The sequence below is a fragment of the Podarcis gaigeae genome, assembly GCF_964106915.1.
Source record: "Podarcis gaigeae genome assembly, chromosome: 5".
In the NCBI taxonomy this organism is placed as follows: Eukaryota; Metazoa; Chordata; class Lepidosauria; order Squamata; family Lacertidae; genus Podarcis; species Podarcis gaigeae.
Genome location: NC_139681.1, coordinates 63,291,059 through 63,303,844, shown reverse-complemented (window position 1 = coordinate 63,303,844; position 12,786 = coordinate 63,291,059). Strand labels below are relative to the sequence as shown.

The following is a 12,786-nucleotide window of genomic DNA, read 5'->3' as shown; positions in this document are numbered from 1 at the left end:
TGATGGTTTTGAATTATGGTGCTGGAGGAGACTCTTGAGAGTCCCATGGACTGCAAGAAGATCAAACCTATCCATTCTGAAGGAAATCAGCCTTGAGTGCTCACAGGAAGGACAGATCGTGAAGCTGAGGCTCCAATACTTTGGCCGCCTCATGAGAAGAGAAGACTCCTTGGAAAAGACCCTGATGTTGGGAAAGATGGAGGGCACAAGGAGAAGGGGACGACAGAAGACAAGATGGTTGGACAGTGTTCTCGAAGCTACCAGCATGAGTTGACCAAAGTGAGGGGGGCAGTGGAAGACAGGAGTGCCTAGTGTGCTCTGGTCCATGGGGTCATGAAGAGTCGAACACGACTAAACGACTAAACAGCAACAAGCTCCACTGTAATGGTGTTTGTCAATCTGAACTTATGGTTTATTTCTATAGATCAGTAAAGCTGGCATAATTTGATATAAAAAGAGATCTCCATTATGAATTGTTATGACCCTGGTGCTGGTTCTTATCTTGAACATGTCCTGGAAGCCATTGGTTAATATTCTGCTCTCTCAGTACTTAATGTAAAGAGCAACATAGTAAACATCCCCTAGTACGTTTCCGAGCACGATTCAAAGTGTTGGTGCTGACCTTTAAAGCCCTAAACGGCCTCGGTCCTGTATACCTGAAGGAGCGTCTCCACCCCCATCGTTCAGCCCGGACTCTGAGATCCAGCGCCGAGGGCCTTCTGGCGGTTCCCTCATTGCGAGAAGTGAGGCTACAGGGAACCAGACAGAGGGCCTTCTCGGTAGCGGCGCCCGCCCTGTGGAACGCCCTCCCATCAGATGTCAAAGAGATAAAGAATTACCTGACGTTCAGAAGACATCTTAAGGCAGCCCTGTTCAGGGAAGTTTTTAATATGTAATGCTGTACGGTTTTTAACACTGATTGGGAGCCGCCCAGAGCTGGGGAAAACTCAGCCAGATGGGCGGGGTATAAATAATAAATTATTATATTATTATTAGTATCATAGGAAGCTGCCTCATATAAAGAGGCCATTGGCCTCTCTAGCTTATTGTTGTGCACACTGACTGGCAGCAGCATCCCAGGCTTTCCAACAGGAGTATTTCCTAATCCTACGTGGAGATGCCAGAGATTGAATCTGGGACCTTCCGCATGCAAGGTGTGCATCCTTCCCCTTCCCCAGCTAGTACCCTTCAACATGTTCAAGGTCAAATTGCAAAAGAGCATATTTTAAGAACACTTGTTGCAGTTACTTTTGTATAGCTCATAACTATAGAATCAGCCTCACTCTCCCTTTGTGCTTTTAGCATTCATCATTTTTTAAAAATATGATTTATATTAAATTTTCTGTTTTACAATTTCAAATAAACATTTTACAACTTAAACTATCAATGACTTCCGTTCCTCTCTTTTCATGGTTTATTTTGCATATCTTATATCCCTGCATATTTTGCAAAAACTATACCAATTGGTTTTCCATTATTGCATTGATCAAAACTTATTTACACTGTTGAATTTACCTTAATGCTGCCAGCATTTTCAGCTGTACACAATTATCTTCCATTTATTCAATAAACGCTTTTAGCATTCATCACGAGCTGGCCAGATATATAGATATGCCCCAGGAATAACCACGGATCTTTCTGGCCAGCTCACTGGTGTGACCAGTGCCTGATTTACGCATAAGCTAAACAAGCCATAATGGCTTAGGGCCTCACTCTCTCTCTCTCCCCCCCCCCCCAATATACTTAATTGTATTTCACTATTAATATACTTCTTCTTAATTGTATTTCAGTCCAACAATTACTTTGATTAAAATACATATTTTGTTATGTGCAAATGGCTTTAGATACTAATTAGGTCCATAAATTACCATATAGCATATATTCAACAAAAAAACAGCGACAATTTGTTGTTGACAAAGGACAGCTGGATATATAAAGGGCCCCATTACCTTCAGTAGCTTAGGGCCTCATTAGACCTAAATCCACCCCTGGGTGTTACTACGGTGATAAAATTAATTGGCTGTGTCCACAGGACAAATAAACATTAAAAAAGGAAGTGCTCTTAAAATACGCTGGTTTTTTTTTTGCAATCTTGCCTTATATATAGTATCAAAGAGTTTTATGAAGCTGCATGGTATAGAGAGAAACGTGAACACGGACACGAAACTGGCAAAAGGCAACGTTATAAATTGATAGCAACACAGTAGCCACATAAAAGTTGCCTTTAGAAGGGATCCTCTTCGGATTCACAGAGGTTATGAATCTGCGATGCTTACAGGGTCATTTACCTCAGCCTCAGATGCAACTTGCCATTGACCACTATTTGCTGGAAAGCACTGCGGCTCTCATGCTCTGCTCTGACCGGCCACTGTGGGAAACGGGATGCTGAGCTGGGGGCTCCTTTTTCATGCTCACACGACCTGCCATTCCCCACCCCCCACGTCACCCTTGCTAAGCAAGTCCTGCAGGCCTTTCAGGTAGGAGGTGGTGGTCTGGTCTGCCGGAAGAGCAGAGAGCCCCTTCCTCCTCAGACGGGGCTCAGAAAACCGACCCCCAGGGAAGCCTTCGCGCCGTGACGTCTGCTGCCCAACCGAGGCAGGTAGCCCCTCCCCTTGTGGGCGGAGCCAGAGGCTGAGGGCGGTCGCGGGGGGCGTGGCTGAAGGGAGCTGGACTCGCGGGCTCCGGGTGCCGCCGCCGCCGCTTGCTGTCATTCTCGCCGGGGCTCTGGACTTTGGACGCAGCCGGGGCAATGGCGGGATCCGGCCTGGGCTCGGCGGGGCTGGACCTGGAGAAGCTGCGCATGGCGGGCGCCGGCCTGGCTCTCGCGGTGCTCACCAGCGGCGGCGACGCACAAGGTCAGTCGGAGGAGGAAGGATCCTCCTCAGCATCCCACCCGCCTCCTCTTCCTGCCGCCTTCGAGAGAGACGGGCGCGCTCTTCCTGCGCTCGAGGGAGGATATTGCGTGAGGGGGGCGGGGGGGGTGGACTCCCGTCTCGCGCCGCCAGGTGGAACGTGCAGGCGGACACGGCAGGAGGATATCTATTCCTCGCGAGGCCTGAGTAATGGAAGGCCGGCGCCCCGAGGGGCTGAGCGGGGATGGGAAGGGTCGCCTGCTCAATCGAAGCCAGAGAAACGGATTCCTCAAGGATTCCTCAAGCGACCGGCGTCTCCTCGGGGGAGCTCCGCCCACCGCTTCCTCTCAGCCACTCACTTCCCAGTTACTTCATTGGGCTGGATGTGGGCGCGCGCGCGTCCCCGCTGCTCCCCTCGGGTCACGCTCAGGGTCATATCCTCGTGCTGCAAGGCGTGTGGGAAGGCTAGAGTAAGAGTAAAGAATGTGTGAAGCAGCAGCAGCGAGAGCGCCCTGGAGCATGTGAAGAGTTCTCTCGCCTGATGAGTGGGCAGAAGCAGGCCTTGTACATCTGGGGTTGGGGAGAAGGAGCAGATTCCCACTGAGAGCCCATTGGACTCCCGTCAGTCTTCACCATGGATGGGCCTTTGCCTAGTTTGGCGCTGTTGGAGTCCAGCAACCTTAGGAAGGAACCAGGTTTCCCGTCCCTGACCTTGTGGCTAAAAGTAGTCACCTTGGAGACGCTAAGCAGTTCTAGGAGGCGCCTAGGTGGGAAACCACCTGAGAATTTCACATGAGGGAGAAAAAGCAGAAGAGTAAGTGTGAGAGTCAGTAAGCAGGAAAGGCTCCATCCCTGGTTCACATTCATCTCAGTCATGAACTCCTTAGCTTTATTTAGGCAAGCTGCGCTGTCTGCCTCATCCCTCGCTTCTGTCTGCAATATGGGGATAAATGCTGACCTACCATAAATAATTATTTTAAGGCAGCAACCAAACCATTATCTCCTCTTGCCCCCATGGGCCAAGTTTGACAAGTGGTTGCAGCCACTCACTGGTCAATCACCTCACATAACAAAGTCAGGAGGCCTATTTTTGTCCACACAGTTTGAAGTCAAACTTTTCAGGCAAAGACACAGCCCACACATTGTAGACAATCAGCACATTGTACGCTGTGCCAATGATCAGCTGATGGTTCAGGTTTGTGAAGCCCAGGGCCAGCTCTTCCAAGACCCAACCATGACCTGATTCTGTGAACCGCCTTGAGACCTCCGGGCAAAATCATGTCTACCTACCCCCATGCCTGATTTCATGTAAGATGTAGACATGTCTTAGCTGAAACAGCCTTGCTAGCCAAATAGGACAGGCCTCATTGGCCAGGTGCCCCCCCCCCCCCGCTTTTGTAAGAACTGCCATGAAAATTTATGCAATGTGCATTCTAGCAGTGCATGCCAAGATTAGGCACAGGAGGGCAAGGGTCACTGGTCAGCATCAAGGGTATACAGCACAAGTGCTGATCTACTGAAGCATTGGGTCCAAAATACATTTATTGATCATTTCATGGGTGGTGGGGGGGAATCAGCTACACTAATTTTCATATTTTGTACATGCTAATTTAGGAGATGCATTGCAAGCTAATTACAGATATTTAGGCACTCTTTGAAACAGCAGTAACCATGAGATAACCTAGATGATTTAAGTGTGACATCAAGGCTCTTCTAGTTCCCTTCCACTGCAGTTAAACTGTACACATGGCTCCAGGAGCCTGGATTAGGTTTGCCCATTTTACTCTGTGATTCCTGCCTGTATCTCTGTAGCAAGCTAGAATGGAACATTATAACTTCACTGACAAAAGATATTTTTCCTTCATATGGAAAGGAAAACTATTTAAAACTAGTTAATGAGTTTTCTGGTATAACTGGGCTAATTTATCTATTGACAGTTGCATATGTAGAAGTTCAGATTCCTCTGTGTTAATGGTACCTTAATGATTTTTTTTCCCTCTTTTGAACTTGCCCCTGTTGTGTGTTGTGGTGCAGCTGTGACCATTATAGGAACCTATTAAAAATAGACATACAGCTATTTTTGCCTGATCAATTTGCTTTGCCCTTGACGGGACAGAGCCATCTTTGAGTCTGTAAACTATGATGGAGTAGGGATAAATATATCGTGATGGTCTTCTATACAATAAACATATTGTTGAGGGCAGTAGTGGGTTTTCTCCAGCCTAGTTAAGCAGATGGGTGGAAAGTGTTTATCACTATTTTGTTTGTAGTTGCTGAATGTTAAAACATTAGTTTAGAATACTTATTGGTATGACAAACTCCCAAGAAAAATCAAAATTAAGGGTTTGATACAAATAAGTTTTATTCATTGTAGATCCCTTTAGATTAATGAACCTTAGTCATGTTTATTAACTGCAATGGGTCTATTCTGAATTGAACTTGGATACAGCCCTAAGACTGGATGTTAAGTTATAACACTGACTGTTTGTTGGATGTTATAATATTGTCTAATGATAGACAATATTCTAGCATCCAACTCTTTTTAATTTCAACTCCCTCTTCCCTGCCATTTTAGTAAAATAAATTTATCATGTGCAACAGTGAAGGCTGATTGAATTTAATTTTCACTTTGTGGGGGATTACATAAAGACTAGGAATAAAATGAGAATGTTTCAGACAAACTGAATTTTCTGGATGTTTGTGTGTGGAGGGGGAAATTCTGGAACAGCTTTCTACCCTTACACAGCTTTCTCTTTGCCCTTGTTTTTTGTTCTGTAGTTTCTGTGGTCATTTGTAATGAAATAATCTGTTCGGTTTAGAGTGAAGAATGTTTTGAAGAATGTTATGACACATACCTTGCCTGCAAAGCACCATGCATTATAACAGCACTGTAAAAACAATCAATTTAATATTCCTTGTTATGTGCCCTTGAAACCATTCCCCACTTCCACTGGCAAATTGCATTCATAACATACTTGGAACTATCCAGTTCCTGCATCAACCATCAGTTGGCAAATATTTTTTGCCCTTTAGTCCCACTAATTACTCCCTTGTCTTGGTTTCTGATCTTTACTGTGGATATGCTCCAGGGCTTGGCAAGTTACCTAATTGCTGAAGTGGAAGCATGTAAGTGTATCTTCAGTGGAAGCAGCCTAACGTAAGCCAGTAAAGGATGTAATCCATTTAGTATGGAAGAGGTAATACATCTCTGTTGTGATTCTGAAGCATGCTTGTGGACCTGTGTGATCTCTTGGTGCTTGGAGCAAATTTTTGGAGGGCAGTGCCTAGCAAATCCCTTCTCAAAGCCTTCTGATGTGGAAAGTCTTGCTGGTCTGTACTTTCCCTGAGAGAAGTGCCTATATTTCCCCTCGCCCCAAGGTAGGAAGGTACGTAACATTATCACTTGGCTAGTGCTTTATATGACATAAACAGTGTTGTTGGGGGGGGGGTTGCCTCTTGTTGGGGTTGACATCAATGAAGGTTTCTGACATCACCATGGTATCTTGTAGCAAACCAGTGTCTCTTTCTAGATGCTTTGCCCACCAAGGGAGAAAGCTGTAGACATGGCAGAATATTGGCAGGGGCTACACTTGTGTAGCTGATGGGGCCTGTAAACAAAGCACAGTATGATGACAACTAGACAGATGGCACCAGATGGCCAGTTGTGATTGCTGCCTCTAATCAGTTAAGTCAGTTCATGTCCTCTGGCACACCTAATCCCAATGTTTTAAAACCGATTTAAAAGTCATGAAGTTTTAAAATAAAATCATGTTGCAATGAGTTTTCTTCCATGCATGCAGCCTGATGCAGGCCTCCACTGAGCATGGAAAACCACAGCACCTTGCATCATTGGGAAAAGAATATCCGTGGAATTCAATAAAATTGCTTTGTGTGCATGTGGGTACTGTATGTATTGTTACTGTTATTCCGTCCCACCCTTCCTCCCCAAGGAGCTCAGGGCAGCAAATGTTTGTGTATTTTTGTGGTGTTTGTGCTGGAAATTGGTTACATCCAGTTGGCCATGCCCACTACAGGCCTGGGGCCCCTGGAGGGTTGACAATGCAACTTTCCAGGAAAAAGGTTTCCCCCACCCCTGTTTTAGAACTTCACATTGTCTGGCTTCTCTCTACAGTGGTTTTAATACTTTATTTTTGCACAAAAAATGGAAATTAACTCTTAAGTAGCTGCCTTGATTTCTCCTTGTAGATGAAAAGCAGAATAGAAAACTTTAAAATAAATACGTTGTTTAATCCTTGCAAGTCTTAGCACAGTATACTGGAACAAATGGGGTAATCTTCTGATAGCAGAGTAAATGGCAGTATACTCAGAATCAACTTTTGATCTCTCATTATTGTTTGGGCATCACTTTTAATGGTATTGAAACGTATTTTATGCAATTCATGCCCCAGTATGGCAAATTAGTTGGATAACTGGGACTTGTTTTACACATTAACTCCAATGCAGAGGTGACTCGCATGACAAGAAGAGCTGCTTGTGACTTGTTGTACATGAAGGACCAAAGTACAGCAGGCATATACAGATCAGAGGCAGGTAGCAACTTGTATCTGAGTACAGAAGGGAATATCTTGGATAGTAGGAGTTGTCCAAAACATCTGGAATTCACCAAGCTGGGGAAAGTTGGACTAGATGGCGAAATAGTCTGACCTGGCACAAGGCAACTTCCTATGAGAAGCGAGTTAAATCTGGTCTGAGCTATTGTGACACACTAGGCATGTTTGTATTTTGATTCTATCTGCTTTTCTCCAGGGGAAGTAAAGGTAAAGGGACCCCTGACCATTAGGTCCTGTCGTGACCGACTCTGGGGGTTGTGGCACTCATCTCACTTTATTGGCTGAAGGTCATGTGGCCAGCATGACTATGCCACTTCTGCCGAACCAGAGCAGCGCACAGAAACGCCGTTTACCTTCCCTCTGGAGTGGTACCTATTTATCTACGTGCACTTTGGCGTGCTTTGAACTGCTAGGTTGGCAGGAGCAGGGACCGAACAATGGGAGCTCACCCCATTGCGGGGATTCGAACTGACCACTGACCTTCTGATCGGCAAGTCCTAGGCTCTGTGGTTTAACCCACAGCGCCACCCGTATCCCTCCAGGGGAAGTAGGTCTCTGTAAATAGCATTTTCACAGGCAAGCTGATCTACTTGCATATTTTGCAGGGATGAAGCCCTGATAGCACATCTGCCCACTGTGATTTGTTTATCAGGTAGCTGACACAACTCCCTGCTGACAGAAGTTTTTTTTTGCCTTTCCTTGTGACCTGTTACAATGGGAGAGTGGGATGGATCGTCCCATCTTTAGAACAGGGAATTGGACTCCATGGATTCAGTGTGACTATGAGGGGTCAGTATATACTGGACTGTTTGAAATTAGAATTCAGACCCCATGTTAAGGAAATCTATTGGCATAAAATACAAAGCCGCTGAATATGTGTTGCAGACAGATAACTTTTTTACATGAGCATCTGATGGAGATGCTATGGAAATCTAGGGAAATAAGGGACTCAAAGATGGAAGGGTATATACTGTACTATACAAAGGGGAAGGAGGTGAAAGTAAGGAAAAGAGAAGAGAAGAGAAGAGAAGAAGAGAAGAACCAGATTTTGAAGAGTAAGCTACAAAAAAAACAACCCAAGTGAGTGGGGAGAGAGCCATGAGAGAGAGAGACAGAAACAGACTAGCTGCTGACAGTCAAGGACAAGAAAAGAAACAACAACTAAATGTACCAAGAAAAAAGAAACATCCTACATAACTGGCATATTAGTTATCTAAAGGAGAAAGAGGCCTTTTTTGGAAAATGCCCATTCAAATTTCCTGGCTTCCAATAAGCCTTCTTTTGTCAGATTAAAGAGAGAAAATGGTACTTAAGAGGGGGAAATTGTTCTTTAGGGTTCCCATTTCTCTGGACAGAAGAAAACATGATAAGTGGAGCCAACTTGCATTGTCTCAGTTTTGGAACTTGTGCTATGTGAAACAGTGCAGAATGTGGTTTCAATAAACTGGGAATTGACAGTTCAAATCCCAGCTACGGGTACTACTTATGCTTATAACCCCCATTCCCCATCATTGTGAGTTTGCAATATGAGGGTAATAATAAATAGCATTCTACATTGCAAGGCTGTTAGGGTTGCACAGATAATGTTTGTGAAAATTATTTGAGTTAGGAAAGGCATTATATAAATACCAAGATTCAGCGTTGTTGTGATGAGTTAAGAGAGAGTATATTAATTTTGGCAAATGACACTGGTTCTAATATACTTCATGCCTCTAGTTTGACTGCCTCATGTTCAGCCCAAAAGTTAATGAAATCTGAGACTTCAGTGGGTATCTTATTTCTCATTGCATCTCTGCCACAGATTGCAGACACTGTTGCTTTATTTCCAATCAAAAAATCTCTGGAACTAGAATAGCTAAAAAAGTCCTATCCTGTTTTGCCAAAGTCAGGTGGATCTCTTGGTTAATTTATAATGATTTATTAAAAGTTAATACATTTTTATTTAAGAACATACTGTACTTCCCTCCTCTCCAGTAATTCTGCCCAAAGTGAGAAGGAGGCAATATCATCTTTGGCATTTTCTTTTGGCAGCTAAAGTGAAATAAAGTCAAATGTACACACTGAACACGTCAAGACAAACATTTTGCAGTTGCATTTTTTATTTCCCAGGTATGTTGTGCCGTTTTTGTGGGATTTCATACATATTTCTTTTATCATTAAATTATACTTGTTTCTTGCCTTCGTTTTTGAGTGCATTAGCTTTTCTGTGCAAGGAGTTTTAACATGTTACTGGTAACCTGCGTTCCACTAATGCCACCCTGGCCACTGTAACAAAGCAAACCTAAACATTCGGAAGGAAATCCCACTGTGTTCAAAGGAGCTTGCTCCTTAGTAAGTTTATTCAGGGCAACTTCCTGAGTCTTGTTGAGCTAATGGGGATTGTAAGTCTCATGTGCCCTTCCTTGAAAATAAGTGAGAATTCAACATTTTTGCAGTGTGTTGCTTTATGCAAAACTAGCTATGCTTCTTACCAAAATAAAAGTGCAGAATCCTGCATCACTTTAGCTCAGGTTTGTACCATTTATTTACCTTGTCTTCTATCTTTCCAGGTATGAATGCTGCTGTCCGAGCTGTGACTCGCATGGGGATATATATTGGAGCAAAAGTGTTCCTGATCTATGAGGTTCAAAATTTTTACCCATCAAAATGCTGTGTTGTTTTTTTCTTTGCATGTGGGTGGTTATTGGTATAGCCTTGTTCTTTTTAAAATTGCTGGATAGTTGCCAGGAGACTCTGGAATCATGTAAATGACAGCGGAGCCTGGTTTGGACTATACTGTTTCCGACCTTCTTCCTCTTAGCACTGGGAGAGTGAGATCACACCTTTCTGCCCTGCCCACCATGTGATTATCCATCCTTTTGACACCACTTGCAATGCTAGAGTGTAATGTTTACATTGGGCATACATGCATAAATTCCACTATGGGAAGGGCCAGTTCCCAGATTTGGCAAGGTGAGGGTGGAAATTGACTGTGTGATTTGGGCTAATGTGCATTGAATGTTATGGATCTATAATGCTATTCAAACTTTGTGAACATATTGGGAGTGTCGAAGGCAGGTCATGTGTGCCTGGCAGGCAGAATAGGATGGTAAGAACTCCACCTCTACACAGTCAAAGGAAGAAGGTAGAGTGTCTTCCAAAGTAGGCCTGGGTCTCATTGATGTGGTAACAGCATCAGTCTCTTTCTCTGAAGGTTGGTGCTCAGAAATTGTCTTAGCAGGGGTTGTGTGATTAAGAAACATAACTGACTGTTTCACTCCTTTCCCTCTAAAAAGCCACAGCCTGGAAAGGTGAATTTTGCAAATTTCCCATGGGCAGAATCAGTATCATTAAATAGTCCTTTGAAGTTAGGGAAATCCAGGGTGCAGTTTCTAGAATGAATATATAGGAAGTAAAATTAGATATGCAAATTAAGCAAGTGTGTATGGCCACCTGGATCCTGTCTATTGCTTCTTCCTTTTAAAAACAAACCTCCCCATCACCTATTGAGATTAAATAGAAGAAGAAGAAGAAGAGTTTGGATTTGATATCCCGCCTTTCACTCCCCTTCAGGAGTCTCAAAGCGGCTAACAACCTCCTTTCCCTTCCTCCCCCACAACAGACACTCTGTGAGGTGAGTGGGGCTGAGAGACTTCACAGAAGTGTGACTGGCCCAAGGTCACCCAGCAGCTGCATGTGGAGGAGCGGAGACACGAACCCGGTTCCCCAGATTATGTGATTGCCGCTCTTAACCACTACACCACACTGGCTCTGTGTGGTTTTTAAAAAGGGAAACCAAGAATCTAATACATCATACAGGCACAGGATGTCACATCTGAAGCCAGATTTCACAATTCACAGCTTGATTAGTCAAACAGTAAACTAGTGCTCCTGGGTGCAGTTGTTTCAGTTTGACTAGTGATCACATGACTCTCACGAAGAGCCCAGAGCATGGCACCTTGGCAGCCCCTGGCCAGGAATATGAGGCAGCTGTAAAACGGGGCTCAGGGGAGGCATGATGATCAAGTTAGAACTAGATGTCACCTAGGATACCACTTCACAAAAATTGACAATCTGTGCATTCTCTGACGTACAAAATTAATTGTAGTATAATAATTTAACAACGTGCTTTACAAGAACAAATGCTGAATACATTATATTTCTGCAGCTGAGTAGCATTGAGGCATCTTTCAAAAACGTTAGTATACAGTGGTACCTTGGGTTACATACACTTCAGGTTACATATGCTTCAGGTTACAGACTCCGTTAACCCAGAAATATTGCTTCAGGTTAAGAACTTTGCTTCAGGATGAGAACAGAAATTGTGCTCCGGTGGCGCGGCAGCAGCAGGAGCCCCATTAGCTCAAGTGGTGCTTCAGGTTAAGAACAGTTTCAGGTTAAGTACGGACCTCTGGAACAAATTAAGTACTTAACCCAAGGTACCATTGTATTCTTCATAGTAAAGTTAAAGCAATGGCACTGGTGAGATAAACAGGCAAAAACGCCTTTGTTCTTGTGATAACTTTCAAACTGTAAATCCACAAGACACTTTGTACTGCCTATAAATTGTGACAGACAGTTCCATAGTTTTCCTCATGAGCTTCTCACAGTCCAGCAAGTTATACAAGAATTCTTGCTGTGGTACTGTAAAATTGCCAGACCTCAAGATCAAATCCTGTAGAAATGTTGTGATAACATGCCATTTGTCTTTGTAATGTGTGTCCTTGAAGCTTTTGCAACTTTATTTTTGTATATTCAAGGGCTTCACATTTAATTGTCAGTCTTTGTGTGATCTGAGGAGTATGGAGAAAATATGGGTGGCTTAGAGCTGTTTTAAGGGATTCTTGCAACACTCCTTATGCTGGATTAATTTCAAAGGGTCATGGAGCAAGCTTTCCCTAGTGCAATGACGCATTCACACTGCTCTCTTTCCTCTTTGCAGGGTTACGAGGGACTGGTAGAAGGAGGAGAGAATATCAAGCAAGCAAACTGGCTCAGTGTATCCAACATAATTCAACTGGTAAGGCCCAAATGGTCATTGTTATGTAGTGAAGTTTCACCCTGGGCCAGCAGGGGGGTACTGTATATAGTTTTCACTCAGGTCTGTATATAGTTTTCCCTCAGGACCGCGTCAGTTATTTTAGGCGGGAACTCTGGGCTGTTGTTACAATGTTGACAGCCGGCTGCCTATAAAAGCAGGCCGGCTGAGCTGTTTGCAGTCAGTTCTATTCCAGCTTACGAAATAAAGAGCTATTTGGAGAAATCGCTGGTCGTCGGCTATGTCAACCCACAACTTAACACTGGCGACGAAGGTGGGATCGATGGACATCAGAGCACAGCCAGATGCGGCCAGCCTCTGAACTGAGCTGAATCACTGAGCTGAA

The 12,786-nt window shown here is 44.1% G+C and overlaps 1 protein-coding gene and 1 long non-coding RNA gene across 7 annotated transcripts in view; one reads left to right on the top strand and one right to left on the bottom strand.

The window, feature by feature from the left end:
• The window catches only part of LOC310846029, a 128,198-nt gene that overhangs the window by 61,775 nt on the left and 53,637 nt on the right, over positions 1-12,786 (bottom strand). The window lies entirely within an intron of this gene.
• The window catches only part of PFKL (phosphofructokinase, liver type), a 48,109-nt gene continuing 37,393 nt past the window's right edge, over positions 2,071-12,786 (top strand). For 2 of the 6 annotated variants that reach the window (XM_083741820.1, XM_083741819.1), the window contains exons 1-3: positions 9,460-9,532; positions 9,973-10,046; positions 12,345-12,422. In XM_083741820.1, coding sequence (XP_083597946.1) covers positions 9,475-9,532; positions 9,973-10,046; positions 12,345-12,422 — 210 coding nt within the window. In that variant the 5' untranslated portion in view covers positions 9,460-9,474. Of the gene's footprint in view, positions 2,856-3,297; positions 3,667-9,459; positions 9,533-9,972; positions 10,047-12,344; positions 12,423-12,786 lie in introns of those variants that run through there. The other 4 variants (XM_083741817.1, XM_083741818.1, XM_083741822.1 and 1 more) reach the window with 4 other exon arrangements.